A 26,621-nucleotide genomic window follows, 5' to 3' on the forward strand; every position below is an offset into this window, starting at 1 on the left:
CTTACTCCTATGACTTTGGAAAAACAGTATAGTTATTCTACAGTAAAGAACTTAGAGCATTTAAATGTTGAAAACAAATCTGTAAATGAATCTGTGTTTCATAGCAATCTAAGTGCTGGATTTGCAATCAAAAATAGAATACTTTCTTTTCCTCACAGATATTTGGAGCTCCATCATTTGATGATAAAATCTTAGAAGTTGTAGCTGTATTTGGCAGCATGCAGATGGCAGTGTCCAGAGTCATCAAACTGCAGCACCACAGGATAGCTCAGGTTTGTTGCTTACTTGCAAGCATGCAGGATGGTTGGCAGCAGTTTGGGATTCTGGCAAGTAGCGGGACTCTTGATGGCCACCACCCTACACATTAATAGAGCACTGACATTGTATTGCTTTTAGTGGGTAACAAATTGTCTTCAATGATGAATGAAGTATAGGAGAGGTTAATTCCTGAGACAGTTCTAGAGAGAAGCCACAGCTCCCCGTAATCAACAGATTACAGGTGGCCTGTCAGTCTCAGCAGTATTTATTGCCGTGTAAAATAATGTGTTTGTTCTTTTCCAGTGTCGGTCAGTAAAGATCACCATACTTGGTGATGAAGGGGTTCCAGTGCAAGTCGATGGAGAGGCATGGATCCAGCCCCCGGGAGTTATTAAGATCATACATAAAAACAGAGCTCAGATGCTAACACGAGACAGAGTATGTTACAGAAAGAGCTACCATTGCTAACACTGGTTTCTGTAATAATTTATTTCAGTTATGATGTGAACAAAACAGTACTTACAAAAATGTTTTATAACTATTTATATAATTTATACTGTTACTTACAGTGATATAATTTCTATAATGACCTGGATAGAGAATGATTATTTTGTATAAGTGGCAAAGTTTTGTTAACTTTTATTTGTTTTATTAGTGTTAATCCTATATTCTTATTAATATATAGTAAGAATGGTCAACATTTTATCTATTCTTCCCTCTCTCCCTTTCTGCTGCTTCTTTCTTTTTCTCTAGGTGTGTTATACCAGTCATATACTGGAAATTTTAGCGCACTTGCATAAATAGCAAAGCTCTATACTGTCCATTTTTCAGAATAGCTTTCTGCAGATTTCTCTCTGTGTCCTACCAATCCTCCCTCTGCCCCATGAGCCAGTCTCAGACAGAATAGACATAAGTACAACCTAGTCACAAAGCCACTGGAGAGTTGATGCTTTTCTGGGATTATTGTGTGAAAGGTACAACTGCCCCTCAGTTCTCCATCTACTAGCTGGATCCTGAATTTAGGGCAGAGTTAAGGTGGAATTTGAACTCTCTATTTTAGTAAATTTGGTTTTTTTCTCCACCATTTTTAATATTTGAATTCTGTATCAGAATTCTATTTGAATTTCTATCTTGCTAGCCACACAAAATGTACTTGCATTAGAGAATCACAAAATTCTAGAATTATTTAGGTTGAAAAATACCTCTGAGATCATTAAGTCCAACCATTATTACTGTCTTTGTGTTCTTACTGGTTTGGAAGACACATTTTGAAGACTATGGGGAGGAGACAGAGAACAAGCTTTCAGAAGTGGCTTACTCACTATACTAAGTTTTAAAAACTTTAGGTGTAAAATTATTATATAATCGGGTAGTATTATTTGTATAAAATTAAATCAAGCACCTGTTTATTTGTTAATTTTAACTAAAATAATATATAATTTAAAATTATGTAAAATTAAAGTTTTTAGTGAGAAAGAATACTCCCAAGTGCTGTCAATTGAATGTATAATTTGTTTTGATTAGGCCTTTGAAAACACCCTGAAGTCTTGGGAGGACAAACAGAAGTATGATTCCTGCAAACCTGTCATTCGATCTCCCTTGTACCCTCAGCAAGCTGTTGAGTTGGCTACAGAAGAAGAAGTTGCACAGATCCAGTTGTGCTCACAAGCTGCAGAAGAACTTATTACCAGGTAAAGTAAAATTAAGAATTGGATTGGCAACCTAGACACCAAGTCTGAATTATTAATGCAAATTCATACAGAGAATTAGAAGTGTACATTTTCCCTGATTTTTGATTAAAGTTTTGTTGCCACTGTATCGGTTGTTTTGTTCTAATTTAAAAATTTTATTTTATTTTTAAGACTCAACTTCTTTTTGTGTCCTTTTCCTATGTATTTTTAAAAATTTTATTTATTTGTTTTTGTGTTGGGTTTTTTTTTCCTTGTAAAAACCAACTTTCTGAAGTAGCAACTGAAATGGAAAACTGCAAAGCTTCTTTACAAAAATTGAAGCTTCTCCTTTTATGACAAAGCAAAAATATAATTGGGAATTATTGGAAAAACCCTTTAGAAGTCAACTATAAAAGTCACCAGGATGGACACTTCAGTCATTCATATAGGCTGAGATAAATAAAAACTTTTTTAAAAAAATCAGAACATTTTATAAAGCCTCAATTCATTTCATCATAGCAACTAATTATCTTTAGCATCAAAATCCCCAGTAATATAACAAAGGAAGGGCTACATACTCTCTTTATACTGCAGTCATAGACTAATAATTTAGTTTATCAATTACTCAAAGTGAAGTTTAGCCAAGACATCCTAGAAACTTCACTGTTCTAGAGATGGTCTGGAGGTTGTAGTTACAGTTGGACCTCCCATAATCTTAAATGACTGCAGCCAATTTTCATGTCACATCTGAAGGATATGCCTTGTGAAATAGGTGTAAGGGTTTTTAAGATAATTTCAAGTAAGTTATTGCAATGTGCTAGAGTTTTCCTCTGTAGTTTACTTGAATTAATAGGACCAACATTTTTGGTCCATGTTTTTTGTATAGCATTAGTGTTCTAAGACAAATAAATGTATCTCAGTATTTTGTAGCATCATAACTAATCTGTGTGGTAGATATAATTTCTACGATGTGCTATATTGCTTGAAGAAATACTTGCCTTTCAATTTTTTGTTATAAAGGACTAGAATTTTCTAAGTGTTTTTGAAACATGTTCTTGTCCATTTTCTCATCTGATGAAGTTGTCTACTCAATAATTATTCTTTAAAGAAATTAAGAAACATTATTCTCCTTTTTAAATGTTTTTGTAGGATCTGTGAAGCAGCAAAAGTACATGGCCTCTTGGAGCAGGAGCTTGCTCATGCTGTTAATGCATGTTCACATGCATTAAATAAAGCCAACCCAAGGTTTCCTGAGGTAAAGAAGATCAGAGATTTATATAAATAAACTATAACATCTGGGTGCACAAGCTTGTGGCATGGGGACTGTCCCCTGTCCCCATTTGAAAACAAGTTGGATGAGAAGGCAGAAGATACAGTTTCTACATTCCCCACTGTCCTCCCCACCTGATACTGTGCAGGCATATCCTCAGAGAGGGTGGAGGCATGACAGAGGCTGAACCAGATCTGTTACTACATAAAGGTCATTTTCTGTGGATACTTTCACAGAAATGTTCATGCTCATTTCTGTGAAATGAGCATGCTATCCAAGTGCTATACAGAGAAGGCAAAGGGGCTGAGGGGAATGAGTTTCCTGGTTTCTCTCTTCACACTAGATAATCTGGGTGTTTTCTGGGATTGGACCCAGGACTGATTCATTAGATAGAGGCTGTCCCTATCTAACCCAAATGGACACAGGGTAAATATTAGTTGGCCTTTGCTTCTTGAAGTATGGTTAGTAGCTTGCTTCTGCTGAGGATAAGGTGAAAAATGGAAATCAATAGTCATTGTTAAATGAAATTCACAACTTTTCTGCTGGCCTTTGTCATACGTGGATTGATATGGTGGCTGATCACCTGACGATCTTCAGGATTGCATTAAGGTCATACTAAATAAAGTTGAGGAAAAGACAGCAAATAGATACTACATTTTTGGTTTCTATTCTCAGTGCTGAACAGGTTGTCAATTTAGAACTTGTATTGATGTATTTCTCCTAGGAGAAGGCACTTAAGATCTGTGCTGTAAGATGAAAGTACTTATTCTCAGTCTGACTTGCATCACTTCAAGGAATGTTTATGCTTCTTATTCCCCAGAGCCTTACCAGAAACACTGCCATGGAGATAGCTGTCAATGTGAAGGCCTTACACAATGAAACAGAATCTCTGCTAGTAGGAAGAGTTCCTTTGGTAAGGTCACAAAGTACATGATTTTATTCTTCATTCAGATCATCCGTGATTTGTTCTTTGCTGATTTTTGTAAATTGGTGCCAAAGTGAGGACACACTGCAAGAAGCTCTGCAAAGTTGATAGGAGAAAATTACACTGCATTTGTGGTTGGATCAGAATGACAAATCTTCTCTTAGGCTGGCATCCATCTTGCCTCACCTCAGATAGCTAAGTCATAGCTTGGGTTCTTATTAAAAGTCAGGGGAGAGAAAGAGGTATCCTCGGATACCTCAGCTGTCGTGGAGGGCTATGTTAGAAAAAGATGATTTATCTTCTGGAGGTACAGCATTTAAAAGAACCTCTGGAGAACTAATATGCGACCATCTTCAGAGTTAGAGGGGAGCCTGGGGTGACAGATGTTTAGACTCAGGCTCCAAAGCTTAATTTGATTAGTTTTTCTGTTTCTGAACTTTTACATGTTGTACCTCTACTTCTCATTATGATTGTGCAAATGTCTTCATGAGGCTACATCAGGCCCTTTTTTTAGTAAAAAGGCTGTTTGGAAGGTACCAAAACAATATTCCAGAGGTGTCCATTATGCTCATTTGACACTGTGCTCACTTAGACGAGTATTTCACAGTCACAGTAACAAGGCACCCTGGTTAACCTTACTGCCATGTATTTTATAAATGCTGAAGTTGCCTCTATGTTGGTCCCTCATTCTATTAAAATAGATAGAGATGAAGTGTAGGGTGTGGTTTGATACATCAGCACTCCCATCATAAACTGTTCAAAGGATCTTTCTCCTCTGACAACAACAGACATTCTTTCTTTCATATCTTTCTCTAATTTCTTGGTGTCTTCACTTCTCTCACATCCCTCTTTTCTGAGCCCAAATCTCTTGAGAGCAGTAAACTCATGTCTTTGGTGCTTATACAATTTGATTTAACCCCAGCCAGCAACTGAACTAGGATGCTTGGTAAGCTGCTTATTTGGCTGCCATTTACTGGCTATTAACTTTTGCTCTTACAGCTCCTGAAGAAGAAAAAAACCCTGTAAATTAACATAAAACAAGTCTGTGGTTCCTTCCACTTCCTGCAGGAACTATGATTAAAAAATTCATACAACAGTAGGAGCATTAAATCACAACAAATGGTAAAATACAATCTTTAGTGAAATGATAATGACATAGGATGACAGAATAATTTGAGGTGGATGTAACCTTAAATATTTTCCAGTTCCAACTCCCCTGCTATAAGCAGAGACATCTTCTATGAGATCGGGCTGCTCAAGATGGGACAATGAAGCTGATTTGTGGAATCTCTCAGATGCTTATGGCTAGAATACAGTTTGGAAAAAATTAAAAATACTATATCGTGTCTTTATGGCCCTGTGTCCATTTTTTTAATTTTAAAAAGCATTTCCAGTCTGGAACCAAGCACAGTTTTCAAATGCATTAAGGGAAAAGTATGACAGACTTTCATTTCAATGGAATAAAATTATCTAAACTCAATGAAATAAAATATTTTGATATCAAAAATTTAAATAGAAAAGGAATTGAAAAATCCATTATTTTTATTTCTTCATTCATAATGTGAACTTTTATATTGGAAATAAGATTTTCCAAGCTGTTGTAGGAGGAGAATTTGCCCTGAATTGCTGATTCTTTCTCTACCAGAATTATTATTTTGGATTTATTTCAGGAGCACCATCAGATAAGCATGTTTTTGTCCCCCGGCAAAATGTTTTCTTCTGAGAATCAAGCAATTAGATTAGTACTTGTTGAGAAAGACAGAATTCTTTGCTTCATTCTTTTATAGAAAATAGATGACCTGAGTAATTTCTCAGAAATGAAAACACAAGAAAAGTTGTAACTTCTTCAAAGACAAGTGGCTTTCCCCCTGTGCTCCAAATTAACCAAACTGTTTAAATAGAAAAAAAAAAAAAGTCAAAACAAAGATCAAAATCTGCTTATGGACACCAAATTCTCTGAGCTTTAGCAGAGAAAATAACATGATAGCAAAAGGCACTTATATTTCCCGTATCACTATACTAGACAGTAAGATCTTACTAAAGATGGTCTCTCCTTTGAAAGATGGAAACATAGGCAGACTACTGAAGCAAAGGAAAGACATTTTTGTTTAGGTAGGATAAATTAATGGAATTTGTAATTTATCACTAAACTCCAACAATGTCAAAATATTTTTCCAGCACTAGAGATCCAAGATTTTCTTATAATTCCATTTAACAAATGCATTCACTAGGATGTAACAGAATTAGATATTTTCAGAAGGCTATTCTGCACTGCTTTAGGACTACTTTTACTTTAAAGAGAGAAATAAATGTTCAGATTGCTTTATTAATGCTTCCAAGCAACTTGGTCTAGGATTCAACTCTTTACCTCAAAATGGTGTTTCAGCAATCCCAGATGAGCTCAAAACAGCTTTTCAAGGGATCAGCTGCCTTCCTTACCTCTTCCACGTGGGTTCATTCACACAACAGCTTCAGAACAGTTTTCAGACTGAAGTTTTAAAGGAAACTGGCATCTCTGTGGGGTCTTCAAAGTCTGAATAGAGACAAATTCACATGCATTGTCAAGTCCCAATGTTTTTACACAGCCACTACTTTCTTTTTCCCTTTGGCCTTTACTGATGTTTTTGTCTTTTGGTCTCCTGACAGGGAGTTCTTTCCACCCTTAGCAAGAAGCAGTGCCTATAGCTCCCTGTCACCTATTTAGAATGGGTACTGCAGGTATCAAATCACCACTGGAAGGCCTTTGGGAATGGAAATCTTCAGCAAGATCCGTTTCTTCCTACTTGAACATGAGAGAGTGATCAACCATGTGAAACATTTGCAACATTTGCAAAAAATAACAGAGGCTTATTACCATCTACTCAATTTTTGTACACCACATTTCATACAAAGATTTTTCAACTGCTTACTCTTCTCATCAGGTTTTCCTTCTGTTGGTAGTGTCCATTTCTAGTGCGTCCTTGTAATGGTGTTATCAGATAACTCTTGCTCTGTAAAGGCTCAGGAGTGCAGTGAAGGATGACAAGGATTGACAACTATGCCCAACTGCTCTGCACCAAAAGTCTCAGCTGTCTCAGTCATGCCTTTGTGATTTGGGACCTCACTAAATGTAGTATGAGGATGGTCTCACATCTCTCAAGGAAAGTCTAACTTTGGAAGATTATTTGTCTTCACCATTTGTTGACAGTTACCATGAAGTAGTCATCTGTCTGTGTGTGGTAACAAGATATCTAGACTTAAATGTTAAACCTCATGGAACTAAAAGTCCTATTTTTCTGGCCTGTTTATAAACAGCAGTTAGAAGCTCCCCATGAAGAACTGTTGTCTGATGCTTTGCACAGTGTGGAAATGGAGTTGAGAAAACTTGCTGAGATTCCTTGGCTTTATTATGTTTTTCAACCAAATGATGATGAGGTAAGTTTGAGTAACACATTCTGATTTTAACTGAACTTAATTTTCTTTTAATGGGGAAAAGTAAATTACAATTTTTCATGATCTCTTGAGGCACTTTCAGTAGTGTTGCTGGATCATTTCTGTCTGCTATGAACAACCTTCTAAGCTTAGTGCTTTTTTCTTGGTTGTTTTATTCCCATCTGTGAATGTAAAGGTTTTAATTGATAAATATATATAACATATATATTTATATGGAAACATATATTTTTAATGTGCATTTATTTATACAAACATGTATAGAGTTAAAACATTATTCTTTACAGAAGTAAATTTGGGTCTTACTTTTTGAGATTAGCTATAAATTACCATCACTAGCATATAATTTAACAGTTGTTTTCTCTTAATTAAAGGTAACTATGCCTCTTTTCTCATGCAGGATCCCCCTCTGGATTATGCTAAAAGAAACAATAGAAGTACAGTGTTTCGTATAGTGCCAAAGTTTAAAAAAGAAAAAATTCAGAAGCATAAGACCAGCCCTCAGCCTGGTATGTGTTTTGAAATTGCAAGAAAAGTAGTAGCATTTGCAGTAAATGTGATTTTGTGGGATTTTTTTGGTAAGAGGTGACATGACTTACCTAAGACTAAAGTCAAAGTGCAAAGCACCTGAGCTAACTGGCATCTTCCTTAGGATAAATATTTCTTTCAGTGCATTTGGAAAGCATTCAATAGGACCCCAATACTCCCAAGTGAACCATAGAATTACTGTGAAAATACTTTAAAAGTTTTATCATGCAACAGGATCTGTGTCTTTGCTGGTGGTTACATCTGATTTTCTCATAGCCACACAAGCCTGGGTAAATACATTGTTTCACTGTGATGCTCCAATTCAGGTTTTTCAGGTTAGTTTTAGGTGTGAAATAACTTTTATCACACTGGTTTAATTAACCAGTTCTTCTTAATTTTTGGGTGGGTTATAGGTTCAGTAAGTGAGACAGCTCAAACAAAAAATCATTATAGTCATTACTGATTTTTTAATTAGAAGTTGAACAAACTCCACCCTCCTCTCTTCCCATTTTTATTCGTGAGCTCACTTCCTTAAGATTATGTCCAGGACGTAATCAGTGATTAGATGGTCCTAAAACTGTTTCGATGTCTTTATTCTTTCAATGAACAGTTGATCACAATCTACAAAATCTTGCAGTTGTTGATCAGATTTAAGTTTCAGATTAGACATCAGATTTCTCTTCATTATAAAGTGAAGCGATCAGCATTGAATGAAGTTGCAAAATTATTGCAATAAGTAGCATAACTATTTTTAATAGATGTGGTCTTAATGGGACTAATGTGGGCAACTAACTTTAGAGAACAATATTTTACAGAGAGCTTCTTAATGGCCTGTGTAACACAGTAGCTTAAAGAGTACTTTTTGTCTCAATTAAGAATACTAGAATCTGTTAATTAAAACTGGACTTGCTTGCTGCCATTGCTATATTTGAGGTATGGTTGCTATTTTAATTTTACACATTAATTAGTTTTTGAAGGCTTCTCCTCTCCCTGGATGACTACTAATAAATTAATGGCATAAAGCAGAACAACATTACACTTTGCATCACTGATCCTAAGCTGGTTTAATGTGAATTTGTTGGGACATGAGGTTTTAAAGGCTTTACTGAAGAAACTGGAGTAAAGCTGAAAGCATGGCTGCAAAGCAAAGTACCCCAACTTTGTTTAGATACTTTCTTGTGTTAACTGCTAACCTGTAACCTGCATGTAAAAAGGAAATTGTCAGTTTTTGTGGAAGAGACACCTCTAACCTTTCCCTTTGCTAGCACGGCAATTCTACTCTGTTTTCCACTCTCTTTGGCCTAACCTTTGCTTGTGATGCATTTGAGCATGTAGAAATTAAGGGGGTTTTGCTCTTAACTTTGGTAGTTCAAAAATGGGGCACAGATGAAGTTGCTGCTTGGCTGGATCTGCTCAGTTTGGGAGAGTACAAAGAAATCTTCATCAGCCATGACATCCGAGGCTCTGAGCTTTTACATCTGGAAAGGCGAGACCTTAAGGTATTTCCTTTGTGCTACTTTTCTGCTATTGACCATTTTCTTTGACAAAACAACAACCAACTTTTCTTCTTTCCCTGCACTTGTCATTGCTTGTAGCTTGGCTTACACTGTGCAAATATGCAATAAACTAATATGCGCTGTCCTTGGGCCTGACTTTCTGAAGTGCTGACTTGAACTCACAACTGAAAATATCTGTGTTAGCCAAAATTTCTTTTTTTTTTCCCTCACTTTATGCAGAATGATATGATGCAGTAGATGCAGTTTGTGTCAGAAGGCATAGGAGAAGCACATTTGATATCTTACTGGCATCTGTGTGATATAATGTTTTCTTCAAGAGTTCACTGTTTCCATTAAACATGATCAGTACGGATCAGTTGATGGTGGTTATGATTATTTTGAACCTATCTCCTGCAGGGGCTGATCCACTCCACATGATTTATTGTGTATATATATTGGACATAGTGGGTGTGAGACAGATAAGCAGCTTAATAAATTGCAACATTTGGCTTACATGGTGATGGTGTTTGTGTGTCAGAATAGGTTTTCTCATCGGCGACCAACCTCTGATTTTGGCTGTATAGATTTTTTAAAAAGAGTATTTTATTTCGACTCCAAAATTGTAAAACCTTTTCTTCTGAGGTCAGATAGATGAATTTTGCAGGGAGAAATGTTATCCAGCAGTTTGAGGCTGTTATTTGAGCTTGCTGGTCCTTTTCAGGAATGACTTAAGTGCATCCATTATATGTAATAGTGGTTATATCTTTGGGGATTCATTAAATGACTTTTCCAGGAACTCGGTAGTAATGAGTTCTTGGTAATGGGTTTTGCAACTGCTTTTAGCACATAAGAGAGGAAATAGGATATTGTATAAATTGCAAACATTTACATTTAGAGTGCAAGTCATTGTTCTAGCCACAGTGCAGTAGTCTCCAGGTAGAGACAATATTTTCATACAAATGTGTTATTTTATGTAAAGTTTTTTATATTGTGTGCAAACCTGATGTTATAAGGTAGTGCTTGTGTTGTGTGACTGTTGCAATAGAAAGCAGCTGCTGAAAATAGCTGTGTTTGAGATAATCTGTTTGGCTGTTGTGTATTATTTTACTCTTTGGTATTAGATTGCCTAAACTTCTTTCCATGGAAGTTAAATTCCTTTCTTTCAGGATAGTTTCTGACAGGGAGGGACAGTTTTAGGACAGTCCCTCCCTGCAAAACTTTAGAAATAGAAGACTGTCCAAGCAATCCAGCAGTGTTCCAGTGATGGGTGTTGCAACTCCCTGTTCTGAATGAGTGCTGAACAAACTTAAAATTCAGCTGAGAAACTCAGCATCACACAATGCATATGTTTGCTAAAATTTTAAGAAAATTTAAGAAGTCCAACTTGTTGGAATAAATTATGGTGGGTAAGATCAGTGTTAAACTTGAACATGGCTTCTGGCCATGCCTTATTTCTCATGAGTACCAATTTGACTGTGTGCCCAGTGGACTGGCACTTAAACCAAGTAAATATCTGCAGCACAGTAATTACCAACCCGTTATCCCTGTTGCTAAGGCTCATGTTGCTTCGGTGTATATAAAATCCCATCACAAAGGTCTGTGCCATGAAATATCTAAAGGCTTGTCTTAGAGGGCCTGCAGAGAGCCTACTGTCTCTGTGCAGTGCTGCCTGGAGACATGTAGGATGAGGAGCTGCTCTACACAAGTTTCCAAGGGCATGCCCTGAGCGAACCAAAATCTCACTCCAGAATCGCCCCATGTGCTCGTTAGCAGATGCCGAGAGCTTCCAAATCAGCGCTCTTCATTAACTAGGCCAGGTTTTTGGCCAGGCATGGCTTGCACTCTGTGTAACAGCACTGAACTTAAATAGCAGAGTTTAGTGCTCATCCTGCTGATTACAGGTCAGGGTCTCTGCAGGGAGCCAATTAAGGATGGCTCAGGCAGCCTGCAGTTTTCTCCAGTGACCTGAATTGGTGTCAAGATGTGTAATGTGCTACTTGGGAAATGAGGAACACGTCACAAGCTGCCCTGTGAATATTCCCTCCCTTTGGCTACTGAGGTGTGCAATGAGCCTTCAGTGCTCTTGCAAGCTATAATCTGTCTGCAGCCTCTCCTCCGCTGCAAGGCCTGTGCTTCCTGACAAGCTAAACGAGATCACCATTGATTCATGAGCTCCTAACTCATGTGCAATACATTTACCTCTATATTACCTTTCATGTCTGCAGCAGGAAGAATTGCTGCCTGTTTTAATTTAATCCTCTGAGCCCACCTTTGTTTTTGTGGTCAAAAGTAGAGATAAAAAGCAGTATGGAGAAGGATTTGATGAAACACTCTTCCTTTGTGTGCATCACTGGAACAGATTGATATGCTGACAGAAGAATTGGGCACCTCTAATTGTATTTCTGCATAGCTTGTGGATCCCATTCTCAGGGGGCTCTGTGTGGCAACTGGCAAACGAAAAACCAGAATACCTCTTTCTACACAGTCCTTGCAGTAATGATCTTTCTCCAACCTCTTATGCCTCATTTCATTTAGGGGGATCTTCGAAATTTACACTCATATGATTTTCTTTTGCTTGATGAATAGCTGGGCAGAAAATTTTGTATTATTCTCCAGAAACTGTAGAAAGAAGACGTAGTTGTGACTTTTTTTTTTAAACCTTATTTAACCTTTATTTTAACGTTTTTAAAACTTATTTATTTTTTAACCATGTTCCTATTCAGGCAGCTTAGTCATAATCAGAACTGCAACACATTTAGTAGGACGAGGGGATGATGTCTCCTTAAAGTTCCAAAGCAATGTTGGTTTCCTTGGAGAAAGGCTTTCCATGCCACAGATCACCTTGATAAGCAGTGCTGGTCAAACTAAAATCTGTGATAAGGACTGTGACACTTCATCCCTGTGTTTTGCAGTAGCCTGTTTTGAAAATGTTTTTTTATGGAAAAAGTTTTGTAAGATTTGTTAGATTTCAGACATGCTTTTACACTGGGGATGCAAGTAGGGTAGATTTCACATTTAGAAGATATTATTAAGGAGTTCTTACATAAATTGTTTGCTAGTGGTGGTACATTTGGCCAAAAACTGTCCAAGAAATGGCACAGTGGTTAGGGAGAGCAGGAGGAGAGGTGATGGGGAGAGGCCATATCTGGGAAAAAAGAAAGTCTATTTTTTTTCTTCAGATTCTGGATGCAGTTTCTTCTTCAAAATTGTGGTTTAGTCAAATTGAATTTTTGTTAACTAGCTATCAATTAGATATGAACAGATTTTGTCTCATGCACCAATTGCAGAGATATTTGAGGCTCTTGTTCTTTGGATGATGCATGATATGCTGCTGTAGCAGATTCTTTTAGTCCGAGATGAGAAAATTTCAGCAAGCTTTCCTGCATGAGCAGTAAACTGAGAATACCAAATAGCATCTAGTGTCATGACTGTATAAATTCTATTTTCCACCAAAATGAAAACCATTATAAAAGCATAAAAATTCAGGTTTTTGCTTGGGGTTTTTTCCCCTTGGAAGTGTAGCAGAAAGGGGTCCCCAGAATTTTTGATGAGGCACTTGAGACTTGCTGTTGTGATAAGCATTACAGCAACTTCAGCTGGAAAAGAAATAAACCCAAAATCTCTTGCTTCTGAATCAAAGGTGTTGTGAAATGCTTTACAAAGGCTGGTGGGAAAAGTGGCTGAGTTTTTTTGGAATTTCATAATATGTTTCTTTCTTCTGATTTTGAACTCTGGCAGCACCTCACTGTATTGCTTATCCAACAGAAGTTCTGAAGAATTTGTAAGTTCTTAACCTTTAAATTGTGTGGTTTGTTGTGGTTTGGAAAGTATCCTTATGGGTTTTCCCTTATGTAGAATTTCTTCCACATAGCAACTAGGCTTTTTCATTAGTTTCAGTAGTTATGTGTGGCTTTTTTGATTCATTTGAGAATTAAGTTTAACATAAAAAGGACATTATTACAGAAATGTAAAATTATAAATATTACTGTCATTATAGGATGAATTTGACTACTACCTACATTAACTATCTTAAATTTAAAATTAGTACTACATTTGTTTATAAGCAAAATTACTATTAGTGAAAGTAAAATATACATTTATGTGATCTGGAAAATCATAAGGTTTTTTCCAGTAGTTTATAAACAGTGCTTGCTTTGGGAACTTTTATGAACAAATTAAACTCCTTAATGCTGACACCTTTGTGCCAAAGTCCTGTAAAGGATGACTATCTATTTATAGTGCTGATAGTTTTCAACTGAAGAAACAGCCAAGTATTTTTTCTCTCTAACATAACCAAAATTCAGTCTTGACTCTCTGAAAATTAAACCATCTGTTTAATCTTGGCTATGCTACCTTTATAATAAAATAATTGATTCATGCCCATTTTACCACCCCTTTCTTCCAAAATTAAATGCATACTAATATTTTAAAGTAATATAGAAGACAGATTTTTCTGAGGTCTCTGTGGCTGTAGAAATGTAGATACAGTCTTTGTGTAGAGTACATACAGAATAATATATATGGTTTCATTTTCCACTCCTTATGAGAATTTTTTTTCAAGCTGCCTAATTACACTCCCCTCTTTTTAATGTCTCTGTAATGGAAAAATCTTCTTATTAAAATTAAATTATTTCTATTTCAGAAAATTAGTGAAACTTTTATAATTTTTTTTTTAGTTATTTAACCACAATCTATTTATGTAAAGTTTATTCTACAAATAAATAGTGTTTTACTCTGCTGATTGCTCAACACCACTAAAACATGGTTTTTAAAGACTTTTTCGTAGCTGAGTTTTACAGATAAGGGAAACAGATTTCCACCAGACTGAGCTGAAAATTCATTAGTGTGGTGGGAGATCATTAGCACAGCTGGACATCCCATTCTGTTTCTCTGATCATTGGACCAGCCAAAATTGAAAAAGGATGCTGCTAAAGCTATTACTAATACTGGAAGAAGTTTGCTACAAAAAATTCTTGTCTGTTGTTGTGTACAGAGACGGGTCTGGAAACCAATAATAGAAACATTTCAGCTGATGTGAATGATTTAGTGGCTACAAGGAGATTTAGTCTTGTACTTTTTACATTTCCTTTGGGTTATGACTGTCATGTTTCTGAGAATTTTTCTTCCAGCTCTCTAATCAGGAACATCCATGCTAGGAGATGTAACCTTTTTTGAATGAAAAACAAAGGCTTACTCTTTCTATTGCTCTCTAAAGGGAAGTTGTCCTACATGCCTGTAGCCATTACACCCACTTTCCCTTGAGAAACTGGGGATATGTGTGTTTGCTGATGAAAGCAGACATCATAGGGCCTCAGATCAAGTGACATTACTGGACAGAAGTTCCAATCCATCAATCCATCACATTCTACCAAGCATTTGGTTGCTGTGTTAGAGAGGAGGGGGAGATTGTTCTCTTTATTTTGCCAGAAATTGTGAAAGGTGTTTGTATTTATAAGTCAAGCCAAAGATGGTTTTGATATATATTGAAGTGCCCTGGGTTGTTGCTGTTGCAGGTAAGTAATGTTTTGTCTGCCAGACAGAGAGGGATTTATTCTATGCTCTAAGCAGTCTTTTTGTAAAGCAACTCTTGCTAACACTTCCTGGTTACTGTTGATTGCAGTGAGCACATTTCTAGACATCTGTTGCATGGATAGGTCATAATCAATGGGGTTTATTTTTCCCATTTTTAAAGTAAACTTCCTTCTTTTTTTTCTTCTCTTTTTTTTCTTTTTCTATTTTTAAATTTTCTGTAGGACCTGGGGATAACGAAAGTGGGTCATATGAAGCGAATTCTCCAGGGAATTAAAGAGCTCAGCAAGAACACCCCTTTGTCTGAAGTGTAATTATGCTGGTGCTTTTCTTAAAGAGAGAAGAGAAAGTTGCTGGAGAAGCAAAGCTGTTGCAGGCACTTGGCTGTCCTTGTAGTTTATGGAAGAATAAGCACTGGTGTTTGTGCAGGCTAGCATCTCTGAATTCTTGTGTGGTGAAGAACTTGCAGCAAGAGTACAAAAGGATTTGTGCCAAAACAAAAAGGAAAAGGTGATATGTTCTGCAGAGATGTTTTCTTGGTGTGCAAATTGGCCAGTTTGGATAAGCCCAGTTTTGTAAATTGATTGGTTGATGGTGAACTGCACTGACTGGAAAATATAATCAAGGAATGATTGCTTTGCTTACATGCAGCTCAGTATGCCTCTCTTTATGCTGCAGCAAGATGCCACTGTACAGCATGAGGTCATCTGGTTTTCCTTCCGAGGCGCAGCTCTGTAAAACCTCGTGTGCAGGAGACTAGGAAGTCTGGAAGGCTCAACACGGTAGCCTGGCAGTGCCGCAGGTATCCAGCACTCGCTGGCCATGCAGAAGAGGGGAGAGATACCTCGTGATACCATGAATGCAAACTATAATGCATGGTGTGCCTGCCTGAATTGTCTGTTGTTCTGTTGCATGACACATCTGATACTTTAAACACTTGAACAACTTTTTTATCGGTTTGAATGAGATTTAATTTATTGCTACTTGAGTGTCTTTTTTTTTTTCTCCAGTTTCAGGCACTTTTCTATTCTTCAGTGTTGTGTTATGCCTAAAGTGTGTTCTATGGCAAAGGGTGTGTGGGTGTGGAAACTTAGCATTTGTGCCATATTCAGCAGATTATATATGATTGAAACACTGTACAGTTAGATTTTTAAATATATCATGTACAGAAGGTTTATCAGGTAACTAACTTATGAGAATTTTTGAAAGACCGGTACCTCACAAAAACATCAGTTGGCTTCCTGCATGGAAAATGATAAAGAATCTTCTCAATGGTGCATTTTAATGTAGTTATTCAGTTATCTTAAACAGCTGTAGCATATTTGAACTTGTAGGCACTAATGGTTTTATTTATTCTATTTGTTCAAAAGCAGGTTTAAATATTAATGAAATTTTCTTAAAGAAAAATTTAATTTTATTTATCATACATAAGAAAATATTTTAAATGTAGCAGCTGATTTGATTTTTGTGGGGTAAACTTTTACTTGTTGCTAATTAACTATTAATTTAAAAATACATCTGTGTGCATTTCTTTTAAAAGGTATCAATTTGTTTCTTGACAGCACTCCACCATCAGTAGACCATAAAAATGAAAAAACCCAGACTATAAGGTTTTAGGCTATGCATGCTAAGATGAATCACATGCAAGACAGTAATCCATGAGTGTAAACAGGTTAAAAAAATTAAAACCATCTTTGTTTAGATATTGCTCTACACCAGAGTTTGTAAGGTTATTTATGCTTAAATGAAACAGATTCATTATTTAATTTCCTGTTTAATTTTTCACAAGAGTATGAATTGAGATGGAAAATAAATTTTAGATATCTACAAAAAAAATCCTACCTAAATGTTTGAGATGAGATGACCTGCTAGAAAATTTGCACAGAACTGCTCTCTCCTTGCTGTTTCTAGCAATGTGTTTCTAGAAATTGCAGTACAAGGAACACTTGACTTTCACTTAATCAAGTAGCTTGATGTTTCCTAAACATTAGAGAGTATCTTAATATCTATGTATGTTTTTCTCATGGGCAGCAGAGTAAGGTTTCATTTGGTTTTTACCAAAACTTATTTTCTTGTATAGAGGGGCCAGTGTCAAGTACTGCATCCTAGTTTTGCCTTCCATTTCTCATGCATGTGACTGAAGTTGTTCCATGGCAAGTAGATGGGACTCATCCCTTGGAAAGTAAAATCTATTATATTCATTGTTTTATTGGAGAAACAAAAAATCAAAATAATCAAAACAGGCTTAATTTTTGTCTTATTGTAGTTCTTTGTCTTCTTGCTGCTGTAGGTTCAACAGGCACCACTCTGGGAGTTCTGTGGACATAATGAATATTCTGGTAAACAAACAAAAGTAAAAGGCTATTTTCTATTAGGTTTTGCATAAAAAACAAAATGCATTTGCCAAATGATACGACTTTCAGGCTGTTGTATGAAAAGCTTATGAAAAAAATGGAAAGTTAGGCAAAGAATGGAAAGTTTGTTGGTTTTGGTTTTATTTTAATGTACTTGACATTCACCCCTTTAATGACGTTCAGGTGACATCTGCAAAGTCTTTGTAAGCTTTATTTCCTTTTCTCTTTGGTTCTCCGTAAGCTACACTGTATTTTAACATGTGGCAGCATTTTAGCATATTGACATTACAGTAGACAACATAGGGAATCTTCTGGTCTATTCAAGGACATAATACATAGCAGAACTTTCTTTGCTTTCCTGATTGTAAGATACAATCTCTTTACAACTCTCAGCCTTGCTGTATGTAATGCATTAAGATGGGCTATGGAACCAGATCTCTTCAAGTCACTGTAGAGGTCTATGCTGAGTATATTAAAAAATGGGAGCTGCTTTTGGGCAGGGAAAATGGGAAATTTTTGTTTGTAACACAGCTTTCTTATGGCACTCCTCAAATTACCTCAGTATAGGACAACTGATCAATGTTCATTTTTCTAAATGACCACCAAAGAATTTAACTTTGATTGTCCTGACCAGTTTTTAAAATATGTGAATAGGAAAAAACAAAACTGTAAGTATCATTTGTGCTGTATTTATTAGACACCCAGGAGAGCAAATTTTATGCAACTCTATGCCTTAGACTAGTGTTGGCTATGAAGTGCAAATGCATCTGACAAGGAGGCTCAAAATATTTTTACAGGGGTTCTCTCTGGAGGTCGTGGGTTGTAACTGTGTTTAAGTGATGTGGCTTTTTTGAAGATCTGGACATAGCGTTACTCTCTCATGGTTATTCTAAATATTGGGGCTTTTTCCTTACTGCTGTAAAAGTCCCAGCTCCTAGAACGAAGTACATTTTTTTAAATGTACTTCTCTTAAACTGTATTCTCCCTAATTTAATCCTGCTGTAAAAAGTGCTTCAAAGCACACATCCCAATATCTCAACAAAACCAAGGTAAACACATCCCTAAAAGCAGTTAGCTTTTTAGAAAACAAGATCCTGTGGAGCCTGATTCAGCATGCTAGATTTATCAAGACAATCCCTATACAAAGTTTACTGGATTAATTTTTTCCGCCTCAGTCAAATACATGTGATTTCTATGGTCAGTATACACTAAAGCCTGATGGGAGTGCAGAGTAATCTGCATTTTTTTTGGTAGTGGCTGGTATTTGTATAGTTAAAAAGCTCTACACCTCAGAGAGAGGAACACAGGAGCTGCATGTTTTGAAAATGCAGCAGGTTGCTAAATATAAGTTGCTGTTTTGTCATTTTCAAATAGGATTTTCTCAGTGCACTGTATTTGATTGCTGTAGCAACCTCTGATTTAGATCATGCAAGTTTTGCCTTTATAAAGCCTCATGACTTCTTTTTAGAAACTGAATGAAATCAAGCCAACTCATGGTTTTAGGTGCTGGGGATGTTTTGCAATAATTCAAAGAAAAGAAGACTCAAAAATCAATTTTTTTATAAGATGGCAAGGGAAAATTTTCTTTGATACATTTTTATGTCTCTCCCCTTAAACACTATTCTTTTCTCCTGAGTGTCTCTTTCTTTCAAAGGAAAATGCTTTGAACCTGGAAGAACAGTAAAGTGTAAAGCATATGATCAAAAACCCTCCCAGACTATTTCATTCCAGTATTTCTTGTTTTGGGACTGGAATTAACATGCTTGGTCCTGTAAATAATAAATAGAAATCATCTTTGTCTCTCTATCCCTGCCCAAAATAATTAATACTGCAATTCTGCATCGCTGTAATTCAAAGGAGAGGTGTTGATTTTTTTTTCATAAATGCCCATTTTATATTTTCCCATGCTTTTTGTAGAGAAATGGATAACCTGCCAATTTTACTTTCTAATTGAACTTGCTCATGCTATTAATGAAAATTTCATAAAGCCTTGATAATGAACATTACTTCAAGGGTAAAATTATCAGTGTTTTTCAATGCATGTGGTTTCATTTCAGGAACACTGGCAGGAGACCTTTTTCACATGTAATGGAAAAATAATATTAAAGCAAATATGAGAGGATGTTCCATAGTCCTACTTTAAAAACAGTTGTAATAATGTACTTGCAAGACAAAACCCCCCATGGTGATTCCATTTTTCTTGATGCTTCCTGGTAATGATTGCATTAGTAGTGTTTACAGCTATTTCTGCGGTGCTCTCTGTGTGCCCCTAAATATTAAGTTCTTGCCTATTAGTTCAACAGTTCTGGTAAGTAATAATTAGCAGTGCAAAAAGTCTTTGTGAAAGGTAAAATCACAAGGAATGTATCTCTTTGAGGATAACTGAGCTGGAGCAATTTGTTTAGTTTACAACCAGAAAATCATCTTGTCCCTTGTATGAGTAAGTGAGAGCCACAGAAAATAAAATTAATGAAGTAATTTTAAATTTATTTTTTCACCCCAGTAACTTAAGTACCTCTCAACTGCAGCATCCTGTATACATTTATAACACAGGCTGTCCTGTATTTTTTATTGTGTTTTCATGGATTGTATGTTTTGTGATATGATTTTCATATCATCAAGGTTTGATGCCTCTTATTCTAACTGCGAGGATTTAATGTTTGCAAGAACTGTATATGACTGTATTGCTGTCTAAAGGAACAAGTTTTTGATAACTTGAGGAAGCTGAGGAGTTTGGACAGGATTTAAGCTTTGGACAGGACTGAAAATATCTCTGCTTTCTCTTCAGAGATGAATAGTAGCATCAGCAGGATTGATAAAGCATCATTTGGTAATTATCAATATAAAATCTTTACTGGTTGTATAAATTTCTGTATTTATACCTACAGTCTAATGTGGAATGGATCTTTTTTACAAAAAGAAAAAAAATGTTCTAGTTGTTTTCTACTACTGTTGCATTAGTAGAATTTACATTTCATAGCTCTGTTAAGTGTTAGCTTATGTACTTGAAATGTTTGTTTCTGCTATACAGAAGACCAGTGTGTTTCTCAGAAATGATAATTCATTTGGAAGCCATCTGGAGAGCCTGAGACCTGGCTACTATTTCTGTAGCCAGTTGGAGCTAATACCAAAATTCATAGCAACTTCTGTAGGCTTAATAGTGATCACCCTCAATACTTTACCTGGAAAAAAAAATTTGAAAGGTTTGTGGTTTTTTTCAGTGCATAGAATTATTTTTAAAACATCATCCCCTTGTCATACATAAATTAAAAAACATTAGCATTGTTAACACTTTTGCAAAGATGCAAAATGCTGATGAATACATACCCAAGAGTATTCCTGGACAATTTTTAATCAATTTAGCTGTAGTGGTTAAAGACCTATCACCTTCAGAACACTCAACAGAAAATTCATATGTGCACATGGTAGAATTACAAACATCTGTTTTAAATAATTAAAGACTTGTTTCCCAGTTGACAAAAAATTAATGAGCTCTCTGATGGGATTTTGAGTTCCTATAACCTATTGCTTGTATTAGTGGGGCAGAAGAAGCTGGTGCCTCATTTATGTTTAACACCAGTCATGCCTTTATTAATGTTTTTACGTTGCTTCCCAGCTCCTGTGTCTGGATGAGCTCCCAGCTTCTGGCAAGATGAGACCCTTGCATGTCTCTCCATGGTTTCTGTTCAGAAGAGATGGACAGGCAGGCCAGGAGAAAGTTGCAGGGTGCTTGAGGAGAGAAAGATACACCAAGGCTTCAGGCTCCAGAGCCTAGCATAGCCATGGTGGACTAAAATCTTTTAATCTGTTGTATTTTTACAGTCCCTGCTGGAAGATCTATCTAACAATTAACACGAGCTACCAGAGTGCCCTTGGAAAGAGAAGCGTTTTGGCTAACTCTACCAGCTGTGTAAGACATTGATAATACTAAACATTATGGTAGCTATTAGTAGGATAATATACAAATGGCCAGTGAGTATTTTATTCTGTGGAACAAATACTTTGGAAAAATACAGTTTATAGTATTATTCAAAGACTAGTGTTAGGACTGAAAAGCTACTGAATATAAATGCAATGTGTTACAAAATTTTAAGTCATTTGCAACTGTTTTTTTCCAAATTCATTGGAAGCAACTATTTTAGGGAGCTGTGTTTGATCCAGGTAGACAAGAGTGTGTGAACTGGAAAGTGGGAACAGGAAGAAATTAACTAAAAGTAAAACTGGATGGTTTATTTTCATTATGGAAACTGTGTGTAAAGCCAAAAAAAATATGTCCACAGTGCCCCAAATCCCTTCTATGACTTTTTAAAGGGAATAGCATTTTAAGTCCTGAATTTTTTAAACTAAAACATTGTTTGGATAAAAACCAGTTTAATTAATGACCTGACAGTGTCATTAACAGGGGAAGAGTTAGAGACACCACTGTTTTTCTCCTGGTGTTAGTTGAAGTAAGCTCTGTTTGGGAGTAATTCTCTTTGCAGTCATGGTCAATTATTTTGTGAATGGGGAGATTGAGGAAAGCCATTCAAAGCTGCTTGGTCTTGCTTTTCAGGGATGGGGAGAGCATGTGTGCTGAACAGTAGGGCCTGGAGGCTTTTAATGAGAATTTCAAGGATACAAGATTTTCTAGCTGGATAGTTTAGGAAGGTTTACAAGGGGCACACAGGCATGCAGATTCTCACTGTGAAGGTTCCTAGTAGCACTGTCCTCTCATAAGATGCCATGTCTATACATTGAAACAGGCGTTTGGACTTTGTGCCTAGCCACATTCCAGAGGATTTTCTACAGGCATCTGTCACTTGTGGTGTCTGTACTTTGTCTTGGTTTTATATCTCTTTAAATCGGGTACCTTGAAAAATGGGGTTGTCTGTATTCAACAAAAACTACCATTTTTCCCACTCAAGGAGCACATCATGCACATTGTGAACCTGTCCTGAAATAATTTGTTTCATTAGCCACCTTTTTACATCATATCCTTTGAATCCTAAAAGAGCTGAAACTCTCTTAGGCACCTCCCTAGAGCTGCCAGTTACCTTAGGAATTTAATATGCTTGTATGTCGATGGGATCATCAAAGGGCAGGGTGATATTCACAGTGGCAGATGAGACATGCAACAGATGGGATTTGTACATAAAGAGTACAAGCTGTTGAGATGCTCCTGAAAGGTGAAGGGGGCCTGATCTCTGCACCTTTCCTCTGGCTCTTCTTTGTTGCTGTCATCACACACAAATAATTTAATGTCATATAATATTAGCAGCTTCTTGTCTTAATTCATGGTGACAGCAAACCTATCAGTCACTACTAACAGAACTTCTCACTGTCACATCTGTCTGTCTAGAGCAGGTATCTTCAAATATTGAGCACTATGGAATTGCATTAATGTATATTCTGGCATTTAAGAAAGTTAAATTTCATCTAAAGGTATTTCAAAGGTTCTGAGAGGATCCCAGCCCAGCATGGGTGGTTTCTGTCATTAGCTAGACTTGTGACTTACACTGGTATTCCAGTCAAGTACATCTGTTAATTACTTCTGTAGTAACATCCACTTGCATGCATGAGTGGATGCATGAACTACACATGGAAGCATTGCAGAGATGACACACTGTCTTGTTCTCTGCATAACTCATATATTTGGGTCTAAATGGCAGTTTGCAGCAAAGAGCTGAAACACGTGATTTCCACTCAATCCAAACCTATATTCAATTGAGAATGAAAACATCTAACATGGTTTGCATGGGTTTAGGTAAAATCTGATGTGTACTCAGTAGTTTCTGCCCTTCTTCCTGTTCATTCCACAAGAAAGTCCCTCATCTTTGCAGTCATATAAATCTTTTGGGACTTAGGCATATGCTGTGCTTTAAACAGTACTTTAGGCCCCTTGGAGATTGTTCTTGTATTTCACTTACAGCATTTACATGTAAGCTTACAGATGATTTTCTTGGAGAGCAAATGTTCCTCACATAAAATTGATGCTCAAATTGATCATGGGTAGGCTTTTATATGCCGTACCTATGAATGTCATTCTCTTGCCAGTATTTGTGTGGATGTGTATAGATATGTAGTACCTTGTTCATAGTGTTTATGTGAGAGCACACCTGTACATAGAGATGTATATACATACCCTGGTTTTGCCCAATATAACAATGCCAACTTGTGTGTAGAGCCAAAAAAACTTAAAACTATACAGTGCTTGAGATGCTGCATTGTTTTTATTATAGTATTTTTTATATCAGATAAATTGCAGGATGTTTACAGATGCTTATTAATATTTAACTTATACAGTGGGGTGGCAGGATGTTTATGATTGTTGTCAGCTAAAGAATTGTATATGATTCTGGGTGAAATTTTGGCTTTTTTGAAATCCTTGGCAAAACTCCCATTGATCTCACTGGGGCCAAGATTATACCCCTCTGAATCTATTGTTTACTGGCTATTTTCCTACTGTGATAATTTTTTTAATGAGTGAAATGTATTTCTTTTTTCCCAATGTGAAATCTGCAGTTTCTATTTGGATTTTTCTACAGAACCTGCAAACTACAACACAGGTGGGAGTATATGTCTCAGAGACTGTACAGAATTTTTCATTCATCTGGTCCTTGAATATGTCTAAGAAAATATCTTCTAAAATAACTTTTGTAAGATTTAATACAGAATCATCTACAAAGAGATCACCTTTCATGCCTCTCTCACAAAGAGGGAATGCAATGTGGCAGGTGAATGTGAAGAAGTATTCATTGATAAATAAAAAGCAGTCCTGTCTGTTTTCTGTACCTACTGATCTCATGCAGCTCACCTGTCTCTGCAAATTTGGTATGAGACACTTGAAGTACCTTATCCAAAGTACCTTATTGGGGAAAAAAATATTACATAGTAAGTATGTGGCTTTAAGCTTCTCATCAAGACTTGGAAGTATCTTTAGAGCCAGTGTGTTGAATGACTTTTTATATTCCATGGATCAATTAAAATTATGAAAATGTTAAGTGGTAAGGCAAGTCAGACAACTGCTTGACATTAGAGAAATCACTTGTCTAGAGGCAGAAGGAACAGTTCTTTAATAGCACAAGGAGGAAATATACCATAATGCAGCGCTTCCTAAATCCCTTTCCAGGGTATCTTTTAATTACGTATGCTCAAAGTGTATGCTTCCTGTAAAAAAACCATATGGCTGTGAAACAGCTAAGTAGATGCATCCTAATTTCTTCATCTAAGGCTAAAATACCATTTTCAAATAAGAGCTGTCGTGCACTTTGAATTACATATGTTGGGAACAGGTAAGTTTATATTTATCATAGATAGTCATCCCAAGGATAGCTGGACTTGTAAAATGAGGTAGTTATGTCAAGGTTATCAAAAGCTTAAGAAATAACATAGCAGACACCTTCCTTCACAGGGCTCTTGCTGAAGACATCTGTGCAAATGCCCACCACTTCCAGGAGTCTTTTCCTATAATTTCGTTTAAGAAAGGATCATATTCAGATTTCTATCCTTCCCCTTGCTAACAAGGCAGGAAGTTTGCACATTGGTTGAACTTTCTAGGAGTTTGTTGGCTGTAGAACAAAGAATAGACATTTGAGGCAATCGGTAGGCTTGCAAAGGGTACACAGGGCTCTGTCTATGTGGTTCTGATCACAGATTAGTGGGGGAAAAGCTCCTGTGGTGCTCCTGCCACACTTGGTGGCAAGGCTCCGTGGTTGTCAGTGGGGGCAGAGGGGCGCCCAAGCGAGCAGACACCTTTCCTTTTGCGTGTTGGTTGGCTTTCTGCAATTCTAATCAGGGCTGGAGTTCAGGACACACCTTTGTTTGTCTGCGAGGCCATGTGATAGCTGAGGAAATGAGGAGGAAGTGGCTGAAGGTCTGGATTCTGCCTTTGGTTTCCTGCCAGTGGAGTTGGTGTAAGACTGGGGGCAGTGTAGTTAACCTTTGAGTGCCTCTCTTTCTCCACCCAAGGGAATAGGGATGCTCACCACCTCTGTACAGCCCCCTCAAGTCCTGTAGGAGAGCAGTGTTATGTAAACTGCTAAGTTTTACCCACACTATTACATGTAGTAAAAATAAATTACTTCTGTCCATAACACTGCAAGAATTGCTTTTCCTAGTTCCAGTTCTCTTTGATGACCTACTATGTCCTGGGCAGTCAGTTTTAAAGCTTAGCAATTGCTGTAATACTTAGAATTACACACATAGCAGGCTCTGTTTGCTGCAGAAAAGAGTAAAACTTCAAACTGCCTGACAAAACTTGCCAATGAATTATATCTAACAGAGCAGGGGTGTAACTTTTGGCTTTATTTACTTGTAATAATGGTAAGGAACAGTGAATTTTGTTTGTTTACATACTGTTTACAATGGCACAGTTTTATTTTTAATATATAAAAACAATTGAGGTATTTATTGCATATACTATTTTAAAGATGTTTTATGTGTTTTCACCTTTGGAATATATTGTTACATTTCCTTGTACAGATAATTTGGGTGGCTTTGTTAATATAGTTAGTAATTTTTATGACTACTAAGTGACCAGTTTTCCGTGCCTTTTTATTGTTGGATGCATGATTACATATTTATTATTGTATGGAAGTCACTGAGATGTGTATTTTTGTATTCTGCTGGAAGCAATGGTTGATTTTATTGTACATGATAAGAGATGCCTTCCATAACAGGCACTCGTATGAGATCTTCCTTCTCAAATAAACAGAATGCATTCAATGTATATAAGTCCTTGAATTTATTTTGTGTCTAGAAATCACTGGAAATGTTTGAACATCATGGCACTGAATTTTAGATGTTATCCACTCAAAATGTGGGCTGCTACCAATGTCCTCAAATCTAAACCAGAATTCCCCATTGAAATCAATGCAATGGCAACTCCCTGGCACAATCTAAGACTTTGGAATTTGAAAGAAAACTCAAAACTACATAAAATTTGGGTGAATGAATACCGAGTGTCACTTCTACTCAGTCTGCCAGGGACTGCCTGAAAATGGTTTTAAATTAGGGGCTTTGAATACAGCTTTTATCCATGCTCTACACAGCTACGTGCAAACCCAGACGTAAGTAGGTCACTGTGCATGTAGGTGTTTACATTTGCAGGGATCTTCCGCTGGATCTTGCTGCCACACAGCGTATTAAGTGTAAAAACATATTTGCACTTGCATCCATGGTAAC

General features: G+C 36.6%; 1 protein-coding gene across 5 annotated transcripts in view; it reads left to right on the forward strand.

The window, feature by feature from the left end:
* Positions 1–26,383, forward strand: part of DGKH (diacylglycerol kinase eta) — a 157,996-nt gene extending 131,613 nt beyond the window's left edge. For 2 of the 5 annotated variants that reach the window (XM_030958400.1, XM_030958424.1), the window contains 9 exons: positions 159–272; positions 562–696; positions 1,783–1,949; positions 3,078–3,183; positions 4,019–4,111; positions 7,418–7,537; positions 7,953–8,061; positions 9,449–9,579; positions 15,330–26,383. In XM_030958400.1, coding sequence (XP_030814260.1) covers positions 159–272; positions 562–696; positions 1,783–1,949; positions 3,078–3,183; positions 4,019–4,111; positions 7,418–7,537; positions 7,953–8,061; positions 9,449–9,579; positions 15,330–15,419 — 1,065 coding nt within the window. In that variant the 3' untranslated portion in view covers positions 15,420–26,383. The remainder of the gene's footprint in view (positions 1–158; positions 273–561; positions 697–1,782; positions 1,950–3,077; positions 3,184–4,018; positions 4,112–7,417; positions 7,538–7,952; positions 8,062–9,448; positions 9,580–15,329) is intronic. The other 3 variants (XM_030958416.1, XM_030958431.1, XM_030958408.1) reach the window with 2 other exon arrangements.
* Positions 26,384–26,621: the final 238 nt, after the last annotated feature.

The sequence above is a fragment of the Camarhynchus parvulus genome, chromosome 1 (assembly GCF_901933205.1).
Source record: "Camarhynchus parvulus chromosome 1, STF_HiC, whole genome shotgun sequence".
In the NCBI taxonomy this organism is placed as follows: Eukaryota; Metazoa; Chordata; class Aves; order Passeriformes; family Thraupidae; genus Camarhynchus; species Camarhynchus parvulus.